A 20,009-nucleotide genomic window follows, 5' to 3' on the forward strand; every position below is an offset into this window, starting at 1 on the left:
TCATCTGTGTGGACCATTGTCTCGCAATTCCTGAACGACAAGAGCTCCAAGAATACCAGCCCAAAATCAACCGGCTCAAGACAGCGATTTTCTCTAACAAATGGGAAGGTCTGTCGCCAATTCACAGGCTCCCAGGAAATAATGGCGAATATTCTTGCACAGTTTGAGATACTGGAACCTCCCCACAGTCTCTATATTGGTGACATGCGGTCATGTTTCTCTCAACTCTATCATTGTGGTCGACTATTTAGATGAATCTGGATAATGACGGAAGAGGAATTGGACGACGATGCGGGAGCAGCTAAGGAACACTTCTCATACTGTCCGTATCATAAAAAGGTGATAATCAAACACGCCTTTCCTTTTATCAAATATGACCCCGAGACTGCTGAAGAATTGACTACGGAGAGAACCTCACTCAAACCTCAAACCACCAACCGCTGGAAGAACCTTGTCATTATGTCTTATCCTAATAGAATAACTCGTCCCAACGAACAATTTTCCCTCTCTGGAACACCTCGCCCGTGGTCAAACGAAATCCCGATAAGGATCCCTGGCCATCTCTCGTCTCTCTATCTCAGTCAAGCGGCGCTAGACAGCGCCCGCATGGTCAGCCTACCCTGACAATGAATCAAGAGGTTGTGTCTATACTAGGGAGATTCCACTAGTACTACTCAAGACAACGATCTTGACCTTTACTACCTCCATCGAATCCTTATACCTGTGAACGTTACGGATTTCAAGGCTTGTCATGTCACTCCGGCATTAATATTGTCAACCCCGAATATTTAGGAGGAATAAAGTCTATCGGTTTTCGCCGAGATTCATTCATCAACAAATCTTCCAGTGCGTGCCTCGGCAGTCGTTTCAACGTTCTGTTGAAACTCGGTTCCGTATTTGTTGGATCCGACGCATAGCCCGGCGACGTTCAGGACAGAACCAATTGCCTGGATATCTCCTTCAAAACAGCATTGATGTAGGGGCCAACAGAAAAAGATTTCAGGAGGGGGTTGGAATCTCGCTACATATCATTTGGTAGCTAAGTTCGCGTTAGCGAAGGGGTGAAAGCGTTTTTGGAGAATATTATATAAGCAAGTATTAGTCGCGGGAGGTCGTGGCCCCAGCGTCACTCCCACTCATACAAACCGGAAGCGCGGTCGAATTTATATTCTTGACTTTGAACCCCTCAACGTGATTCTCATTGAGCTTTTTCCAGAAGAAACCGCAGGTGTGTCATTGTGTTACTTCATGTGCATGAATCTAATCCAGGCCAAAGTAAATTAACGCGATGTTGAACGTGGAAACTTCTCCATCTGAATTACATCTGCATAAACTTTCAGCGAAGATCAAAGGACTATTCCGAAGAAACGTTTCCTCGTCCGATAGAAATGACATTTCCGACTACTTAAACGCTGCTAGGAACGAGCTGAAAGGGTACGAGGTTGAGATCAACAAGCTCAAAGCAACTATCCTCTCTTTGGAAAACAGGCGAGACCTGCTGAAGTACAAGATGGATCGATATCGTTCTCTGTTATCACCGATTCATCGATTGCCAACTGAGGTGTTGGAAAACATTTTCAAGCACGACGCGCGAGCGGTCCAAGTTCGTGCGAGAGTTGTGCCCAAAATTGTCAGTCTCTCTATGGTGTGCGGTCGTTGGCGCGAGGTCATCTGTTCGACGCCATCGTTATGGGCCAACATCGACCTGGACGTGGAACGATTGGACAACTACGCTTCGACCGACGATGACATTACCCACCTTACATATGTACTCCAACTTTTCCTAGCTCGCTCGAGGTCTGCACCGTTGAATCTCGACCTATTCATACCCTCTTCAGAGCCTGTCCATCGGACTACCAAACTACTTGATGTCCTTGCCCCAAGCATGAATCGGTGGAGGGTTATCTGCTTGAATGCATCAACCGAAATATTCGAACATCCTGCCTTTCAGTTGCTTCCCCAGCGGCTTCCCTCCCTCCAACATGTCACCTTGGTTTCACCGAGCGAACACTATATCAACCTATTCAACAAATGCCCTTCTCTCACATCCCTCGAGCTCGACTTTTGTCAAGAGACACCTTACAGATTCGAGCGAGAGTGGCCGGGAATCAAGACTCTCGATATTAGCCTAAATCCATCTAGTTCCACCGCGTTCGTATCGTCCTTTCTAAAAGTGTGTCCAAACATGGAAAGACTTACCGTTTGGACTTCTGCTACGCGTCCAGAACTCGAATCTCTCATTGTTCTCCCTCGCCTTAAATCACTGACTTGTAATGGCCCCCATATACTCTCTCTCTTCCAGTATCTTTCACTTCCAAACATGTCGACGATGACCCTAGACATAGATGATGGTGAATGGGACGTCCAGAGTTTCGCGGAATTTTTGTCTCGTTCAAGTTGTAACATCACACATTTGACCCTCGAACCCCCATATTCGTCGACTGATTACGCCCCCGTGCTATCCTTCCTGCGACTTCTTCCAACAGTCCAGGAACTTCATCTTGACGTGCGAGCGAATAATGGGGCCCTCTTCGGCACGTTTTTAGATCAACTGTTCGTGGGACAGCTCAGCTCGCCCCTACTGCCTCATCTAACCGATCTAACCCTCATCATTAATGAACGCTGCTTCAAAGAAGGGCCTCTTGTGCGTGCCGTCAAATCGAGATGGCTCCCTGACTTACAGGACCCATCGGAGGCTGGCGTCACATGCTTACGGTCACTCAAACTCGAGGTGATGGGCGACAAATTTGCCCCTACCCTGGAACCTCTACTCTATCTCAGAGATGCTGGGTTGAGAGTGGATGTCTTTTTAATTGATTATGGTGATTATCTCTATAGGTGAATAATTGTAGTTCCCTCGCTCATCGTCCATTATGTTTCTGTAATCTTTAGCCCACGAGTCCAGTCAGGCTAAGCGAACATTTGAGATGTTTACCCCTGCTTGGGTGTCTTTCGTAGGTGGCATGCCATTGTATAAGAGTCTTTTTCGGGCGGTTATGACGGGTATGTTGGTAAGGAATGAAGTTCGAGCATCCTTTCCACGTACCTTTTTCCTTTTCGACTTCAGCAAAAGAATCAAGGCTTGACAAGGAAGAATCGTCCGCCCAACACCCTGCTTGAATGTGACTCCGTAGCTGTGGCCCGTGGTTTTACCCGTTCCGAGGGCCCGGACAAGTGGCGATAATTTTGGAACCAGGCTGTTTTGCAAGTGTTCGTATTGGAATTTAGAGGGTATTGTATCATATGGAAATCCCCAGTAGCATTAAAAATTAAGAGAAGATATACGATACAATCACTGGGCCATGGAATATAATCGAGTCTAATAAAAGTCGAGTAGGTTACAGGTGAGAGACGAGCAAAATCCGGGGGGAAAGGGAGATCGGAAGTCGCGGAAGTTGTGGCGGGACTGCTGGAAAACCTGAGCAACTTCAAGATACATGATAGACCACAAAAGTATGATTTACAGGCTTTATATTCATTCATATCCTTGGTGTATATTGTACAGCCATATATACTCTATGATAAATCCATTATTGAATGACATGCGTTCCGAGAACAACTTCGGAAACGCTACTCAACCTACGTAGATGACAAAAATCACCCAACACTAGACAGCACCACCGCCTCACTGAGATCGGTAAGCATGGTACGGAAGGTTATCCGCGTTCCGACTTCTTATAACCCCAAGCATCGCCGTCGGAAGGTCCACTCCTATCCCTGCCCTCGTTGCGACTCGGGACGTTGAATTCGGACTGGACTGAGTCCTTCTCCGAGTCAGCCGCCCGAATCGTTTCTGTCCCAGTAATGCTTACATGGGCCGTCGAAGGTCTTGTCAACGGGATCTCGTTATCTCGCATCTCGTGTGATTCGACGTGAACGAACACTTGGGAGCAAGCGGTATCATAGTCATACTTCAGGTTGGGGGGTGGTGGGTGGACTCATGAGACAGGCGGCGTTGAACCAACTTGAACGTATCATCTGCGCCGGGGTTAACCAACCCGACTCATGAGATCTCTTACGGTTCCATGACCCACAGGAGTTTGAAGGTACTCATCGGGGAGTTGATATAGAGCTTGGATAGCGGGGAGTTGAAGATGAGGTGCAAGCCGGATGGCTATATGAAATAGGAAGTTGAAATCAAAATGATGAAAAAAATTGGACATCAGACAACCCACATCAGAAATATACGCAGACACATATTGCACAGACGATTGTCACTAGCCCTGCTTGAACAGCGACTGATACATGAAAATATGAGATGTAAAGTTAATCGAGAGTCGCGGCGGGACGTACCTCGGATAACCCAGTCAATACACAATGGCCCTATGGATTCTCGGGAGATCGAGGTGCAGTTTTCAGAGAAGCAAAAAGAAACCAAATCCGTGAAAGCTTCACCCATACACGCGTAATTTCATAACCTAGACGTAAACCATTCAAGAGTACGAACCCACACCATCCTACTCGCCTCCACACCTTCTAACGGATGACCGTCCTCCGAGAACCATAACATATCCACATCATCATCTGGGAGGTTCGCTCTTGCCCTAACAGTCTTCAACGCATGATAATAGTCTATCCCTTGTGTAGGCGCTACACGTTTATCACTCCCCCCAATGCATAGCAACACCGCAGCTTTCACTTTTTCAACGTCTGCTATAGGCGAGAGTTTGAATAGGGATTCGTAGAGCTCGGGTTTCATGAGGCCGTTGTCGTCTGATCGCGCCTGCACCATGTTTGATGAAAGACCGTCTGATCCAACCGGAGATGAAAAGATCGGATATTCGTGTTTGAATTCCGACCAATACCAGTCCCTAATATCAGAAGTGGATATTTCACCAGGAGAGAGGACAGGGTTTAGGAGGCAGGCTGCTTTGAATGTGTCTGCATATCGTGAGATTACTGTGATGAAAAGCCCTTAGCTCCCGGCAGTAAGAGGAGGGGGGGAAACTGTTACTTACAGTGACCAGTGAGAAATCCACCATGACTTCCACCGAATACGAATACCTTCGAAGAGCCACCTTCACGTTCTACTACCCCGATCGTGGCGAGATATCGAAGAGATTCTATACAATCTTCCACGTCGAGCGTACCGCATTTGCCGAGAAGATTTTGAACGTGCGATTCACCGAAGCCTAGTGAACCCGTGTAGTTTGGAAGTGATATGTTAACTATAAACGACATAATTCAGCTCTCAATCCCGAATGAATAGGTCACAACTTACAGCCTTCAAGGGCAAAACCGACGATCGTAGGGTCAAACTTCACAATACTCGTAGCATGTGGTCCTCCATGAGGCACCAAAATATGAGCAGGTATTTTCCCTCCTTCGACCCCCACATGTTGAATAACGACCGTTTCCACCGGGTGCCGATTAGGAATGGCGACTATGCTCACTTTGAGCTGGTTCAGTTTTTGTTGAACTGTAAAAGGAACCGGTCTTTGAGACTTCTAACGAAGAACCGCCCACGAGATCATGAATGCAATAGCTTACTTTTATCAGAAAGAAGAGATATGGTGGACTGTAGCACCTTCCACGACACAAACACTTTCCCAGAACTATCGACATCAAATTCTCCGATGACGACTTCGGAAGGTACTGTTGGAGCCGTTCGGGCACAGACAACTCTTCGTTCTCCATCTGTACATAGGACGACCCAGCTGTATAGAGACCCTTCCTTACTAGGCGTCAAGTTCGTCACGGCACCGTCTTCAAGAGAAACGAGAACAATAGCGTAGTATGAAGTGACCGCCGATTGTGTAACCAGATATTCTCGATTTCCGATGCGGAGGAAGGGAGATGGCGGAAGGGACGGATCGGGATAGAGACCTGGAAAACCGTCGTCTCTATCTCGGATATCGTTTACAACGTCAACGACTACCCGACAGTGTTCTGGTTTTACGTCAGATGTGAGGTCGAGAGAGTAGAGACGTGAGGTTGATGCGTGTGCTCCACCAGTTGAACAAGCCAACCAAATCAAACTTTCTGAGTGTTCGGTGAGGAGGATACGTGGTGACCGGCAAGATAGATCTGGAGGTGTAAGTTTTAGGAGTTGACAGTCGACAGATGATGGTGGGGTATCGGTTGCTTCCAGAGCTTTGTTTGTGGCATTTTCCTCGAGCTGGATTTTCCAAATACCACTTGGACGATTGTAACATCCTTTCAAACCCAATAATCTACCTCCGAGTGTATGTTCGTACCCGGTAGCGAAGAGTGTATCTGAGTTTGATGAAAACACGGCCTGTCCGAAGAAGATCTGGGATGTACCCATGGATAGTGGAACGACTGTGCATTTTTCGCTGGGATCTGGGGATTTCGGATCCCATACGAAAATGAATATAGTAGGTCGTTTCTTTTCGGGAAAGCCTTCCCCGAATGATTGGGAGTATCGAAAGTAAGCCGGGGAATCCTTTGGATGTGTGTTTTTCTCCTCCGCGATATACATGATGGCATTGTTTGAGACGGTGAAAGATAAAGTCGAGATGTAATCTGGCGAAAAAAAGACAATTAACTGAGAACCGAACCAACATCGATAATACTCACCGTCATTGTAGAATGCACCATGGATATCTGTAACCTCCTTGCTCGCTAACATGCTTTCCTTTGACCATACTTCAACGAACCGTCGTTTCTGATCACCAGCACCGATCTCATTTAGAGTCGCTTGATATCTTCCACATCTCGAGGGCCTAGAAAGAACCACTTCGCTACCGATTTCTTGATTCGGAGATGCAAAGATCGACTCGGACTCCGGTGTGATAACAATCGATTTAGATACAGAGCGTCTGGTGTTTCTGGTAAAGTCTTGAATGGTCGAATTCAGCTGGATTACTAGCATGGCAAATGTTTGTTAAAGATAATCTTATGAGGAGCAATGGTGTTCACCGTTATGATTTACAAAGGATGCAGATGTTGGGACGGGGAGTCCAGCTAGATGGTCGTACGTTGAAGGCACCGTAAGACTTCTTGTAGTCATTCTAAAAAACGTAGGCCGGTTTGTGCTGACCAAGAGCAAGCTCCCACAACGTATACCGTCCGGCCCTAAAAAGCGATGACATGCTCCTAGTCCTACCGCTGCCGTCTTGAATAGAGCCATGGGATGAGAAGAGTCGACGAGACGGGCTAGACCCGAGAGTTGAGGTAGGCGACGAACACGGTGCCGGAGACCGAAAATTTACGCGACGCGTCGCCCTCGTCGTCGGGTTACTGTTCCTCTAGCGTATGGTTGCCGGAGGCTGGCCACACCGTGAATCCGTGTATCAAGGCCAGACCTGAACGCCAAAGAATACTCGAGCCTTAGCGTTGTAGGGATGTGGAGGGAGGGAAAAATCAAGGAGAACAGTAAGAGAGTGTTTCGTGAATGCTGCGAGCGGTGAGTTGGACGCGCGGGAGGAGTGTGGCGCGTCCATCTGCCGTGTCATAGTCGTGTCATAATTTTTTTGCAACCTCGGTCTTATCTCGGAACTGGATACTGCCTACCCGGCCCGGCTCGTTACGGAAGAAGATATAGTAGTCCATGTCCCTTGCTTGGCTACGGTACTTACAGTATCTTCTCCTACTCAAGCATCAGGTGCAGTCTATAATTCCGTTTGGTCCTTCGCTTGTTACTTATTTTGAGTACTTCCTGTTAGCCTTTCCTAGGCGCTCTACAAAATTTTTTCAAATGGGCGGGAGTTACATATGGTTCATTCCAATTTTGTCCAAGACTCAGCCAGTCTCGACCTGATTCCACCCACCATGACCTACAGCGGCACATTGGTCAATTCAGGTTCGTCGCCACACTTTCACAAATAAGCCTTCCACCCTGATATACGATAGCCCGTCGTTCGGTTAGACGTAGGTATGAAGCGTTTGCATCGCAACATTGCGACAAACGGCTTGTGCCTGCCACTGTTAGGAACACTATAAATCTTGAGACTATTCTAACCTTCTTCTCAACCCGATCCCAGCTTTCCTCATGAAGATTGTACCTCTATTACTGGGTTTTTCTGCGGTACTTGGGACCTGTTTACAAACCGTTTACGGGGCCGCATCCCCGCAGGAATGGAAGCGTCTGGGAGAATCGCTTCAAGGCCGGTTACATCCTGCCATACCACTATCCGCACCCTGTTTCTCTGTCGTGAATGGGCGCAACGTTCAACGTAGCGAGTCAGCATGCAGAGAAGTTCAGCAAGGGTATACGAAACCTGATTTTCGTTTTACCGCAGCGAGTGCTCGCATGAACGTGAGTAATTTTTTTGCAGGCTTCTCACCGAAGGCAACTGTATTTACATTTGAACGGATCACATTTTAGCCACAATGGGAAACATGTATGAGCACCTCGGAGGGGTGTTTACTTGATTCGCTCAATCCCAACAACTCGGCTGCGTGGGCGGGAAGGGACTGTAAACAGGGAAGCGTACCACCGTACTTTGTGCGTATCCATCCGCTCTTGAAGATTATACTGAGCCAATCTTTACAGATTGAGGTCAATGATCCGCGGGACGTACAGAAAGCCTTCGAGTTCGCAAAAAAGACTGGAACGTACTTGTCTATAAAAGCGTCTGGTCATGACTATAAGGGTCGTTCCAGCATGCCAGGATCCCTTTCTCTCTGGGTCAGTTCCGACATGTCGCGTCTGTTCCTTCCCCGTCTCACGCATTCTCTTTCAAGACTGCAAAGTTGAGATCCGTACGCGCCCAATTATTGAACATGAACAAACTTGTGCCAAAGACAAATGACTAGATGTCCTACTCGAAAACATTTACTCCCGAAGGTGGCAATAAGGCTTATGCAGCTGTAACAATTGGGGTAAGTTTTTTGGCCAACTCCCGTTGTCTTGACGTTATACTGAGGCGCCGAAAAAAACAGGCTGGTGCGATTACTGAGGATATCTACAAGTTCGCGGACGAGAACAACGTCACGTTCATTGGAGGATACGCTCAAACCATTTCTGCCAGCGGAGGTTGGGTCCAGGTAATAATATGCGTTTTGCTCTGTGGTGAAAGACATTTAACGATTGTTTATCTTTTAGGGTGGAGGCCACAGCGTTCTTAGTCCTGTCTATGGCTTGGGTGTTGACCGTGTTGTGAGTTGCTGTTGCATGATTTTGCCTGGTCGATTAAATCTGACTCAATTGGCGTCATCTCAAGTTGCAATTCAAGATTGTTACTCCCGATGGTGAATACCGAACTGCCAATCAGTTCAAGAACCAAGACCTCTACTGGGCGTTGCGTGGGGGAGGAGGTGGTACATTTGGTGTCGTCCTTGAATCTACAATGTCCGTTGAGCCGGCGATGAGCATTAGGGTGTTCGTATCTATCTCCTCTAGTCCGACGCTCCCGGCTAATTGGTTGTTCCAGAGCATCGATTTCTGTTCCTTCGAACACAGAAAATGCTCAGAGGTTCCTGAGTCTGACCATCAACGAAACGTACAAATGGAATCAAGAGGGCTGGGGTGGACACATGACTGTATGTGTCACTCTCAACTTTATTTCTATTTGACGAACTCTTCCCCCTCCCAGAGTGTCTCGTTAATCAATGTCAACCCGCGCTTGACTCTCAAAGAAGCCCGGGAGTCGGTGAAGACCATTACGGACTTCGCACTCGCCAACAATGGAACGTCCGTGGTCGAGGATCTACCATCATGGCAGGCGTTCTTTCAAAAATACGTTCTATCAGCTCAAGCGGTAAGTAATTACCCCTTCTCGTTACCTCCGAAAAACTGATGAGCGTCACGCCGGGATAGGTTGTTGGTCAACCCATAATTCTGGGTACGCGGTTGATGCCTACCGAGTTGTTGAAGAACGATAGTGGGAAAAACCAGGTTCTCAACTTCATCTATACCGCGCTTACGAAGTACCGCACCGAGCCTTATATCATTCTCGGTGCACCTACCCTGTATAACTACACCGAGGGGACCACAAGTGTCACTCCTGCATGGAGAACGGCGTCCTTTCAGGTACTGTCTCGGTTCACCATCCAGAGAGGTTATGCATGTGAACTTTTTTTCTTTTCAAGCTGGGAGGTAGCGTGAAATATCCCTGGAACTCGACTGTTAGCGATATCAAACGGATCTATCGGGAAGTCACTGAGCGAGTGCAGCTTTCGAGGGTTATCGCACCCAATTCTGGCGCGTACACTGTGAGTGTTTCTTTGTATTGTGAGGGCGGTTGGGGGGGGAAACGGTTAACTGATGAACATTGTTTTCCGGGACAGAACGAAGGCGATCTATACGAACCGGATCATGAAAGTAAGTTTGGTCTTTTACCGTTCGTTTTGCTGGTTCCGTGTTGATAATAATGATAGAGGCCTTCTGGGGAGATAATTATCCCAAGTTGTTGAAGATCAAGAAGAAATAGTGAGTCGATTCCTTGTTGCGCGCCGCGCCTGATGAACGATACGATACTTATTCTACGTAAGTGACCCGGAAGGACTGTTGGACTGCTGGCATTGCGGTAAGTCTTTCTGTCACAGGTGTAAGCTGATGAACTCACGATGCACCTGCAGTGGGATCCAGGGGCCCGACGGACCCACGCTTCTCGTGCTATTTAACACTCCTATAATTACTAAAATACATAAAAGTAATATGATATCACATGAGCTTCACGTGAGATGTTCCAGCCCAACAACAGGACTCCGACTACATTTTCTTGTCTTCGCGTTACTCCCACTCTCGTACGACCAGCGCGGTTCTTGCCTTTGAGCCCTTCAACGCGATTCTCATTGAACTTCTTCCAGAAGAAACTGCTAATCAGCTCAAAAGAAGAGGTATGTCATTGCGTGTCGCCACTCCGGCGAAACTTAGCTCATGTGAATCTAATCCGGGCCACAGTAGAACTGCTATCTCGACTATTGACGCGATGAACGTGGAAACTCCTTCGTCTCAATCATCTCCGCATAATCATTCTTTGAAGATCAAAGGACTATTCCGAAGAGGCCTCAACCTTTCCTCAACCGATAGAAATGTCATTTTCGACTACCTAAACGCTGCCGGGAAAGAGCTGAAAGGATACGAGGTCGAGATCAACAAGCTTAAAGCAGCTATTCTCTCTTTGGAAAATAGGCGAGACTTGTTGAAGAACAAGATGGACCGATATCGTTCTCTGCTATCACCGATTCATCGATTGCCAACTGAGGTGTTGGAAAAAATTTTCATTCATGACGCGCGAGCGGTCCTTTGTCCGAGAGTTGTGCCCGAAGTTATCAGTCTCTCTATGGTTTGCGGTCGTTGGCGCGAGGTCATCTGCTCGACGCCATCGTTATGGACGAATATCAGCCTAAACGTGGAACGATGGTCCCGGTCCGCTGACGACGCGACCGATGGCATTACCCGCCTTACATATGTTCTCCAACTTTTCCTAGATCGCTCCAGGTCTGCACCGTTGAAACTCGACCTACATATGCGCTCTTCAGTGCTAGCTGCCGATCCGACTACCAAAATACTTGATGTTCTTGCTCCAAGCATGAATCGGTGGAGGATTCTCGACTTGAATATATCACCCGAAATATTCGAACATCCCGCCTTGCAGTTGCTTCCCCAGCGGCTTTCATCCCTTCAACATGTCACCCTGTCGTCATCATTGAGTGACCGCCATGTCAACCTATTCAACAAATGCCCTTCCCTCACATCCCTCGTGCTTCATGAAACAGAAACCCCTTACAGATTTCAACGAGAGTGGCCGGGAATCAAGACTCTCGAGATTAGTCTAGATGCTAGTTCCGCCACGTTCGTATCGTCCTTTCTACAAGTGTGTCCAAACCTGGAAAAGCTCTCCATTTGGACTTCTTCTACACGTCAAGAACTCGAATCTCTCATTGTTATCTCTCGCCTCAAATCCCTGGATTTGACTGGCTACCGTCTACTCTCTCTCTTCCAGTATTTTTCACTTTCAAACTTGTCGACGATGACTCTAGACATACATGATGAAGAAGAGGACATCCAGATTTTCGCGGAATTTTTGTCTCGTTCGAATTGTAACATCACACATTTGACCCTCATTCCCCCGGATTTACGTACCGATTACACCCCCGTGCTATCCTTCTTGCGACTCCTTCCAACAGTCCAGGAACTTCATCTTGACGTGCGAGCGAATAATGGGGCCCTCTTCGGCACGTTTTTAGATCAACTGTTCGTGGGACAGCTCAGCTCGCCCCTACTGCCTCATCTAACCGATCTCACCCTTATCATTGATGAATTCTGCTACGAAGAGGAGCCTCTTGTGCGTGCTGTCAAATCGAGATGGCTCCCTGACTTACAGGACCCATCGGAGGCTGGCGTCACATGCTTACAGTCACTCAAACTCGAGGTGCTGACCTACGAATTTACCCCCACCCTGGAACCGCTACTCTATCTCAGAGATGCTGGGTTGAGAGTGGAAGTCTTTTGAATTGACGATGAATCTCTAGAGGCGAATGATACGCACTTTGTTCTTAGAGTCCTAGTCTCTCGTTCATAGCAAATTCACTCCGTTATCTTTCGCCCACTTCAGTCAACTAAGCAAGCAGATGTTCAGTGGCTTTATGATTACCCCTGCCGGGGTGTCTCTCCGTACAGGATATGACGGGTATGTACTTGAGAGGACTCTTTTTCGCATTCGAGTTCAACAAAAGAAAATCAAGACTTGAAAAGGTGAGAAGGGCCCTATTTTGAAAGGCTACGGGTTGCAAGTAGAATTTAGAGGGTATAATACGGTAGAGTACGTTCAATGCTGTACATCGGAACGGCCCTGCGCCGGCGTACTTAACGTAGGCACGTCTGTAATGTACGTCGGGTCCTTCGGTATCAGCTACAGCCATAGAAGGATTTAAAGCCTAATAATATGGAAATTCTGTGAGGTGCACCCAATATCATTGAAAATTAAATGGAGGTATACGCCGACGGTACACCTAACACATGGAATGTAACTTTAGTTCAACAAAGTCGAATAATGAGCAAAAAGTGGGAACAGGCAAGAGCAAGGCAAGAGGCGAGCAGGAACAAAAGCAGAAATATGGTCTCCATCTGTTTTTGCCGAGACAGTTCACTAGTCGTTGCAGCCTTCTGTTGATAGCCTGACGATGTCTCTGAGCAGGCAATTCAGTGAATATTACATAAGCATGTCTTATTTTCTTGTCACTCCCACCCAACGCGAGCGTGGTCGAAACTATATTCGTGCCTTTGACCCTTCAACGCGATTTAAGTTGAAAAGAAGCCTATTCAGCTCAAAAGAACAGGTATGTCATTCGTGTGGCCGCTCGGAGCGAAGCTTACTTCATGTGCAGTGAATCTAATCAGGCCACAGTAAAACCTCATGCGATGAACGTGGAAACTCCTCCAATCTGAACCATTTCCGCATAATTACTCTTTGAAGATCAAAGGATTATTCCGGAGGAACCTCGACCTTTCCTCGTCCGATAGAAATGTCATTTTCGACTACCTAAATGCTGCCGGGAAAGAGCTGAAAGGATACGAGGTCGAGATCAACAAGCTCAAAGTAGCTATTCTCTCTTTGGAAAATAGGCGGGACCTGTTGAAGAACAAGATGGATGGATATCGTTCTCTGTTATCACCGATTCATCGATTGCCAACTGAGGTGTTGACAAACATTTTCCAACACGACGCGCAAGCGGTCCTTCGTCCGAGAGTTGTGCCCGAAGTTATCAGTCTCTCTATGGTGTGCGGTCGTTGGCGCGAGGCGATCTGCTCGACGCCATCGTTATGGACGAACATCGACCTGGAGGTGAAAATTTCCCAGTCCGCTGCCAATGACATCACCCGCCTTACATACGTACTCCAACTTTTCTTAGCTCGTTCCAGGTCTGCACCGTTGAATCTGACCCTAGCGGTACGCTCTTCATTACCCGCCGATCCGACGACTACCAAGTTACTTGATGTCCTTGCGCAAAGCATGAATCGGTGGAGGGTTGTCGACTTGGATATATCACCTGATATATTCGAACATCCCGCCTTGCAGTTGCTTCCCCAGCGGCTTTCATCCCTTCAACATGTCACCTTGTCATCAATGCATTGAGCGACCACCATGTCAGCCTATTTAACGATTGCCCTTCTCTCACATCCCTCGAGCTCGACTTTCGTCAAGAAACACCTTATAGATTCGAGCGAGAGTGGCCGGGAATCAAGACTCTCAATGTTGTTCTGCGTCACCGATCTAGTTCCGTCACGTTCGTATCGTCCTTCCTACAAGTGTGTCCAAACATGGAAAACCTCCTCATTTTGGCTTTTGATACACGTACAGAATTCGAATCTCTCATTATTATCTCCCACCTTAAGTCCCTGACGTTAGCTGGCTCCCTCTCTCTCTTCCAGCATTTTTCACTTCCAAACTTGGCAACTGTGACCCTAAATATACATGACGAAGAATGGGATGTCAAGATTTTTGCGGACTTTTTGTCTCGCTCAAGTTGTAACATCACACATTTGACCCTCACTCCCCTATATTCGTCGACTGATTACGCCGCCGTGCTCTCCTTCCTGCGGCTCCTTCCATCAGTCCAAGAACTTCAGCTTGACGTACAAATGAAAAATGGGGCTCATGGGACTCTCTTCGGATAATTTTTAGATCAATTGTTCGTGGGACAGAGTTATTTGCTCAGCTCACCCCTACTGCCTCATCTAACCGATTTAACCCTTATCATCAATGAACCCTGCTTCGAAGAAGAGCCTCTTGTGCGTGCTGTCACATCGAGATGGCTCCCTGACTTACAGGACCCATCGGAAGTTGGCGTCACATGCTTACGGTCACTCACACTCGAGGTGATGGACGAAGGATTTACCCCTACCCTGGAACCTCTACTCTATCTCAGAGATGCTGGGTTGAGGGTGGATGTCTTTCCAAACATTGTTCTTTCCTAGAACTGAACGATCGTACGCACTTTGTTCTTAGAGTCCTAGTTCTCTTGGAATAGCAGATTAGGTCTGTTATCTTTATTTTTGGTCAGGTTAAAGCAAACGTCGGAGATATTCAGCGGCTTTATATTATTGTCTTTCGTGGGTGGTGTACCATTGTATGATAAGAATTGTTTTCGGGCGGATATGACGGGTATGTTATTGAGAATTGACGAGGAATAAAGAATGAGTATTTTGTACGTACCTGAGATGATTTTTTTTCCCCAATCGACTTCAGCAAAAAAAAATAATCAAGAATCAGTGAAAAGGTGTGGGAAGAATTGGTTTTGTCCGGCTCCCATTCCCGACTTGAATGTGACTCCGTAGGAGTGGCCGGTGGTCAGGCAAAACCCGGGTGAAAAGGGAGATCGGACTCGGAAGTCGTGGCTTCGGCTTTCTCCGTAACGGTGGCGCGAGGCTCTGAGAGCACCAAGTTCAAGCAGCCCGACAAAATTAAAATTTACAGACTTCATATTCATTCATATCCTTCATGTACTGCTTTATATTGTCCAACCTTACATATACTCTGTATGATTAATACATTTTTTATAGGACTCTGAATTTGAACATCATTGATGCGTTCCGAGAACAACTTCCAAACGCTTGGGACTTGCCAGTGATCGACGTACACAGACGACAAGAATGATGATCTCTGAACCCTAGACAGCACCATCACCTCGCTGGGATTGGTAAGTATGGAACGTCGGAAGGTTATCCGTGTTCCGACTTCTTCTAACCCCAAGCATCGCGGTCGGAAGGTCCACAATCCTATCCCTGCCTGAGTCGTTGCGACTCTGAGGGACATTGAACTCGGACTGGACTTCCTTCTCCGAGTCAGCCGCCCGAGTTGTTTCTGTCCCGGTGATGCTTACATGGGCCATCGAAGGTCTTGTCAACGGGATCTCGTTATCTCGCATCTCGTGTGATTCGACGTGAACGAAAACTTGGGAGCAAGCGGTATCATACTCATGCTTCAGGTGGGAACGGGGGGAGGGGAGGGGACTCATGAGACAGGCGGCGTTGAACCAAATTGAACGAGACATTGCTTACCAACTTGAACGTATCATCTATGCCGGGGTTAATCGACTCAACTCCACCAGTCCCAACACGTCGAATCTGAGATCCCTTCCGGTTCCACGACCCACGGGAGTTTAAGGTACTCATCAGGGAGTTGGTGTAAAGCTTTGATAGCGGGAAGTTGAAGATGAGATGCAATCCGGATGGCTATTATGATAAATTAAGAAAGCTGGAAAATCAAAATGATAAGAAAGGGACATGGAGCAACGCACATCAGAAAGAAACAGAGAAAGATCGATTATTGCACAGACGGTTGTCACTAGTCCTGTTTGAACAGTAACTGATATATCATTCAAGATATGAGATTGTAAAGTCGGTCGAGAGTCGCTGCGAGGACGTACCTCGGATGACCCGGTCAATAATGTCATCCGATGCTTGAAAGCCAGTTTTATGGCGACGCTACATTCGGAAGTATTGGAGGTGGTAGTGTACCGAGTGAAATTCGGAGACGGAACATAGGAATGTGGGAGGAGGGGCGAGTAGGGGGAAGAGGAGGTTAAAGGGAAGGTCAATACACCGCCACTGTGCTTCATGAAACGGAACCCATACCCTGATAATTGAATTCAGTACCTGTTGAGTTGCCAAGAGCAAGAACAGTGGGGAAAAACTCACAGATGCCACACTAGAATAACCGTGATCATGATATCCCCACAGCAACCGCTGAGTAGCCACAATATAACTGCCCACTTGAGATAGAAAATGAAGTGTAGAATGTTAGTGTTCCAAACTACTATTAAGCAAGGAAGACGAACCTTGAAATCCCTGAAGTTCACAAACGCGGACGTCCGAACCTTGAAAGCCGTGGCTATACCACCGACTTTGAGTTGATAAAATCCAATTGATGGTGAGTATGATCGATCATTTGTTGAAGCATAAACATACCAAAGCTCGCGACGGAAAATACGAGTACGATGGAGACAAGCCATGTCTTTCCGGTGAGAACTCGGATTCTCCACGCAAAGAAACCTTGGACGAGGATTGCGATGATAGCCTAAGGGAGATGGTGCGAGTACTTAGTCTTCCTGAACATGGTCGTAGAAAGAAAAAGAACGCCACTGACAGTCAATGCAGGATCTACTTCGTCCGGGGGGGTTCAGGTGCATTTGGATCATTAGGAATCGTGAACGTATAAGCCGAGGGCTATTTCCTCACCTGTAGCAAAAACTGGATTCGTCCTGCATCAGCAGGGACCACGGATACGAGTGAACGAGCGATGAACGACTCACTCCAATTGGCTTTGCCAAGATAGCCCGCGTCGCCTGACGAAGTATATCGCTGATTATGTTACTCGTTCTTGTTCCAAGATCAGAATTCACACATACCGAAATGAATGACGAGAGCTCCGTAGAGATAGACGGAATCGAATACGGAATTGACAGTATCGCACAAAAACAATAAGAGGACCTAATAACCAGACCGTTAGAGTCATGAACTCATAACCACTGGCCAGTAAAAGAATCGACTAAGTCATACATATAGTTTAAACCAGGTCCGATCCCTACCGGACATGATCAGATCAAAATTGCCCAACAATTACAGGACCGCACAGCTTACTTTTTGTAATTCGAAAAATAGAGGTGCACCTGTGTGACCATGATCCCGAAGAGGGCGACATTGAGCAGAAGACCGATGAAAATTGGCCCGTGTCTGCCACGAGATGAATTAGAGGATGGGCTTGGACTCAACATCGAGAGTGACTCACGCAACTTCAGCAGGACCGGCCATCCTTCTCGACAAAACTGAGGATCGGGGGGTCGAATGGTGACGCACCAGTACTAAAAATTCGCTGAGGAATGTAGCCTCGATCGAGACTGGCTGCCTGTACCGACGGAAATAGAGGCGGGAGAAGAGGCCGCGTAGGTAGGTAATGAGATAGAGCTACAGCTTTATATGTCTGTACTACGGGCGTGTGAACCCGATAATCCTCCCGTCCGAGAAAAGCAAGCATCCCCCCCCGGAAACAAATATTGTTAGAGCGACTGATTGTACGACGTCGGTCTTGGTGGATTTACTTCCATACGCTGATAGCTGTACACAGCGCCTTGACGACGACACAACCGTATTCAGATAGCTCCAAGTGCCAATGCACAAGTACTCAGAATTAGTACGTGGATGCAAATTATTTATCGCCGCTGACAATGTAACGAGAAAATATCAGTTTGTGACTCACATTCCTTCGGCGGAAGCCTTCTTGGTGACTCGGATTTGGCTCAGGAGTATCATCATCGACCGAGCTCCTGCGCTCAAGGAACTACATACTAGCTCAGTTTCCAGAATATAATATACTCGTTGCTTACCCGAATTATCGGTGTATCAGTCGTATGGGATCTTCAAGATGCAGCGCAAGTCGACCTGTCGAAGACTAATGTTTAATCTGCACAGGAAATGTGCTGGGGAAGGCTCCACGCAACTACAGTCCCACGCAATTCAAGTGGTCGATACCCACATCAAGATATGTTCAACAAAATCAAAGTCCTGTTTTTCAACGTGAAAAGTTGTGGCAGAAATCAGACAATTTGACCTCCGGACGCATCGGCCTTGATCAGCGTTGATCGGAATATTCCGTCCGACTCTTCAAAGCTTCACGGCTTGTTCGGCTGTTGCAACCATCATTCAAATCAATATTCATGATCACCTGCCACCACACATGAGTCCCAACGAGAAATGAGCTGATTCTAGCCGATATACAGTGATACATTGTGATTCATCCGATATCTTCCAATACTAACTGATATACAGTGGTTTGAAGGCCTTGGTCTGTCCTAATTTTAGCGGACCTCTTGTTCAAAAATCATGTAACTTAGTTGAATAACATAACTTCACAATTTTTTTGAAACTCAAAGTTTGTTTGGCCCTTATTTGTGCTTCCAGCACGTCATATAAGCGCACTGATCCCAACATCGTCTCTTAACTTCCCAACCACCACCATTAGCTCCTTCCCTTTGAAACTTGATCCCAACATCTCACTTTGTCTCCACTACCGCTGTTTCAATATCGATGGCTCGATGTCGTGAATACTGAATAGGTAATCACCAGGTCACGCCGAACCATCAGAGGGCCGTGTTCTCATTCAGCTGGCTGCAGGCATTGGGGAATATTATAGATCAGAGTCTTGGACAATTGAGAGGTTTAGGTGCGTGTCAGCTTTGTACTACTACTATCTCAATGTTGATGAACTTATGACCTTAGGTTGGAGTTGGCGCAAGCGGAGGCGTATGCAGGGGGGATTCGACCAGCTTGGCAGCAATCTATACTGACAAGATACACTTGAGTACATTAGTATATGCGGTTTTTTGTCTTGATTTACCAACTTGATGTCGTAGAGCTGGTGAAGACAAGACAATGAGCCGACAATCGCTCCCCCATTGCGTCCGATAACCGACACCATCTACTATGAGAATACTAGGGTAATGGAGCGACAGGCTACATCAATCTCAATCACAGTTGTAACGGCAAAGGCAGCGCCAAGAAGGACAAAAGGGTCTTGGGCGATCCCAAAACTTGTTTGTGCCAAGTACGTATTCAAGTACCTTTTGAGTCGTCTATGTGTGCTAAAGAGGTAAATAGGTGGGAATATGCCATAGATCGGAAGACTCAAAATCCGCATGGTACACTGAGGAACTTTGGAAGCGATGAAGACGACATCGAAGGATATGGGGAAAGTGGTGGTACGTTTTGAGTTCATTTTTTGTTTAGCTCTTGATTTGATTTTTCTAACGGCATTTATAGATTTACCAGACTCGCGCGGATGAAAAACTGCAGAAAAACCGCAGGGCAGCGTAATTTCGATAGCGAGGGATCCAGGACTTGGCAGCAAGATTGAGGCGACGAAGTGGGCTGGCTGCAATACCCGGGTGAAGGGCAGGAGTATGGGTAGTAGTCTATGGGTATCAACTTCGTATCAACTAGTATCGGATGTGTATTGATTAGTATCAAATGTAATCATATTCCGTTGACATCCAATGATACCAACTGTTTCCCAATGATATTGATTGGTGTATGGTCTTGGCGGGTTCTCGTATCATCTAGTATCAGTAAATATCACTATATTCTCATCTAATGATACATG

General features: G+C 47.0%; 7 protein-coding genes across 7 annotated transcripts; 5 read left to right on the forward strand and 2 right to left on the reverse strand.

Annotated features, from left to right (window-relative positions):
* The first annotated feature begins 1,127 nt into the window (after nucleotides 1–1,127).
* On the forward strand, nucleotides 1,128–3,080 carry E1B28_008278 (uncharacterized protein). The gene is made up of 2 exons (XM_043153063.1): nucleotides 1,128–1,228; nucleotides 1,277–3,080. Exon 2 carries the CDS (start codon nucleotides 1,289–1,291, stop codon nucleotides 2,840–2,842), a length of 1,554 nt encoding a protein of 517 aa, XP_043008347.1. The 5' UTR covers nucleotides 1,128–1,228; nucleotides 1,277–1,288; the 3' UTR covers nucleotides 2,843–3,080.
* Nucleotides 3,081–3,459: 379 nt separating this feature from the next.
* On the reverse strand, nucleotides 3,460–7,404 carry E1B28_008279 (uncharacterized protein). The gene is made up of 8 exons (XM_043153064.1): nucleotides 6,883–7,404; nucleotides 6,541–6,828; nucleotides 5,491–6,486; nucleotides 5,222–5,419; nucleotides 4,959–5,168; nucleotides 4,294–4,899; nucleotides 4,176–4,238; nucleotides 3,460–4,114 (listed from the first exon to the last, which is right to left on the reverse strand). Exons 1-6 carry the CDS (start codon nucleotides 7,091–7,093, stop codon nucleotides 4,412–4,414), a joined length of 2,391 nt encoding a protein of 796 aa, XP_043008348.1. The 5' UTR covers nucleotides 7,094–7,404; the 3' UTR covers nucleotides 3,460–4,114; nucleotides 4,176–4,238; nucleotides 4,294–4,411.
* A 550-nt stretch (nucleotides 7,405–7,954) lies between these two features.
* E1B28_008280 (uncharacterized protein) lies at nucleotides 7,955–10,541 on the forward strand (the record flags this gene model as incomplete). Its single annotated transcript, XM_043153065.1, has 16 exons — nucleotides 7,955–8,221; nucleotides 8,291–8,410; nucleotides 8,459–8,593; nucleotides 8,650–8,667; nucleotides 8,722–8,787; nucleotides 8,848–8,952; nucleotides 9,011–9,064; nucleotides 9,129–9,286; nucleotides 9,339–9,447; nucleotides 9,501–9,665; nucleotides 9,725–9,937; nucleotides 9,997–10,119; nucleotides 10,195–10,228; nucleotides 10,285–10,336; nucleotides 10,399–10,433; nucleotides 10,486–10,541. 16 exons carry the CDS (start codon nucleotides 7,955–7,957, stop codon nucleotides 10,539–10,541), a joined length of 1,710 nt encoding a protein of 569 aa, XP_043008349.1.
* Nucleotides 10,542–10,838: 297 nt separating this feature from the next.
* E1B28_008281 (uncharacterized protein) lies at nucleotides 10,839–12,365 on the forward strand (the record flags this gene model as incomplete). The annotated part of the gene is made up of 1 exon (XM_043153066.1): nucleotides 10,839–12,365. One exon carries the CDS (start codon nucleotides 10,839–10,841, stop codon nucleotides 12,363–12,365), a length of 1,527 nt encoding a protein of 508 aa, XP_043008350.1.
* Nucleotides 12,366–13,273: 908 nt separating this feature from the next.
* On the forward strand, nucleotides 13,274–13,988 carry E1B28_008282 (uncharacterized protein; the record flags this gene model as incomplete). Its single annotated transcript, XM_043153067.1, has 2 exons — nucleotides 13,274–13,279; nucleotides 13,329–13,988. 2 exons carry the CDS (start codon nucleotides 13,274–13,276, stop codon nucleotides 13,986–13,988), a joined length of 666 nt encoding a protein of 221 aa, XP_043008351.1.
* Nucleotides 13,989–15,522: 1,534 nt separating this feature from the next.
* E1B28_008283 (uncharacterized protein) lies at nucleotides 15,523–17,665 on the reverse strand (the record flags this gene model as incomplete). The annotated part of the gene is made up of 15 exons (XM_043153068.1): nucleotides 15,523–15,834; nucleotides 15,914–16,087; nucleotides 16,153–16,220; nucleotides 16,282–16,339; nucleotides 16,484–16,490; nucleotides 16,553–16,626; nucleotides 16,693–16,757; nucleotides 16,823–16,931; nucleotides 17,001–17,017; nucleotides 17,093–17,104; nucleotides 17,167–17,199; nucleotides 17,263–17,344; nucleotides 17,414–17,438; nucleotides 17,495–17,587; nucleotides 17,643–17,665. 15 exons carry the CDS (start codon nucleotides 17,663–17,665, stop codon nucleotides 15,523–15,525), a joined length of 1,152 nt encoding a protein of 383 aa, XP_043008352.1.
* Nucleotides 17,666–18,860: 1,195 nt separating this feature from the next.
* On the forward strand, nucleotides 18,861–19,896 carry E1B28_008284 (uncharacterized protein). Its single transcript, XM_043153069.1, has 5 exons — nucleotides 18,861–18,965; nucleotides 19,025–19,073; nucleotides 19,130–19,454; nucleotides 19,508–19,608; nucleotides 19,670–19,896. The coding sequence occupies exons 3-5, from the start codon at nucleotides 19,351–19,353 to the stop codon at nucleotides 19,690–19,692; spliced, it is 228 nt and encodes a 75-aa protein (XP_043008353.1). The 5' UTR covers nucleotides 18,861–18,965; nucleotides 19,025–19,073; nucleotides 19,130–19,350; the 3' UTR covers nucleotides 19,693–19,896.
* The last annotated feature ends 113 nt before the right edge of the window (nucleotides 19,897–20,009 follow it).

This window comes from Marasmius oreades, chromosome 5 (assembly GCF_018924745.1).
Source record: "Marasmius oreades isolate 03SP1 chromosome 5, whole genome shotgun sequence".
Lineage (NCBI taxonomy): Eukaryota > Fungi > Basidiomycota > Agaricomycetes > Agaricales > Marasmiaceae > Marasmius > Marasmius oreades.

Coding starts and splice junctions, on each gene's coding strand:
- E1B28_008278 (XM_043153063.1), top strand. CDS start 1,289: ATGTTGAACGTGGAAACTTCTCCATCTGAATTACATCTGCATAAACTT.
- E1B28_008279 (XM_043153064.1), bottom strand. CDS start 7,093: ATGGCTCTATTCAAGACGGCAGCGGTAGGACTAGGAGCATGTCATCGC. Junction 6,829..6,882: donor ATCCTTTGTAAATCATAACG/GTGAACACCATT, acceptor TTGCCATGCTAG/TAATCCAGCTGAATTCGACC. Junction 5,169..5,221: donor CGGTTTTGCCCTTGAAGGCT/GTAAGTTGTGAC, acceptor TGTCGTTTATAG/TTAACATATCACTTCCAAAC.
- E1B28_008284 (XM_043153069.1), top strand. CDS start 19,351: ATGGAGCGACAGGCTACATCAATCTCAATCACAGTTGTAACGGCAAAG. Junction 19,455..19,507: donor CCAAAACTTGTTTGTGCCAA/GTACGTATTCAA, acceptor AGAGGTAAATAG/GTGGGAATATGCCATAGATC. Junction 19,609..19,669: donor AGGATATGGGGAAAGTGGTG/GTACGTTTTGAG, acceptor CGGCATTTATAG/ATTTACCAGACTCGCGCGGA.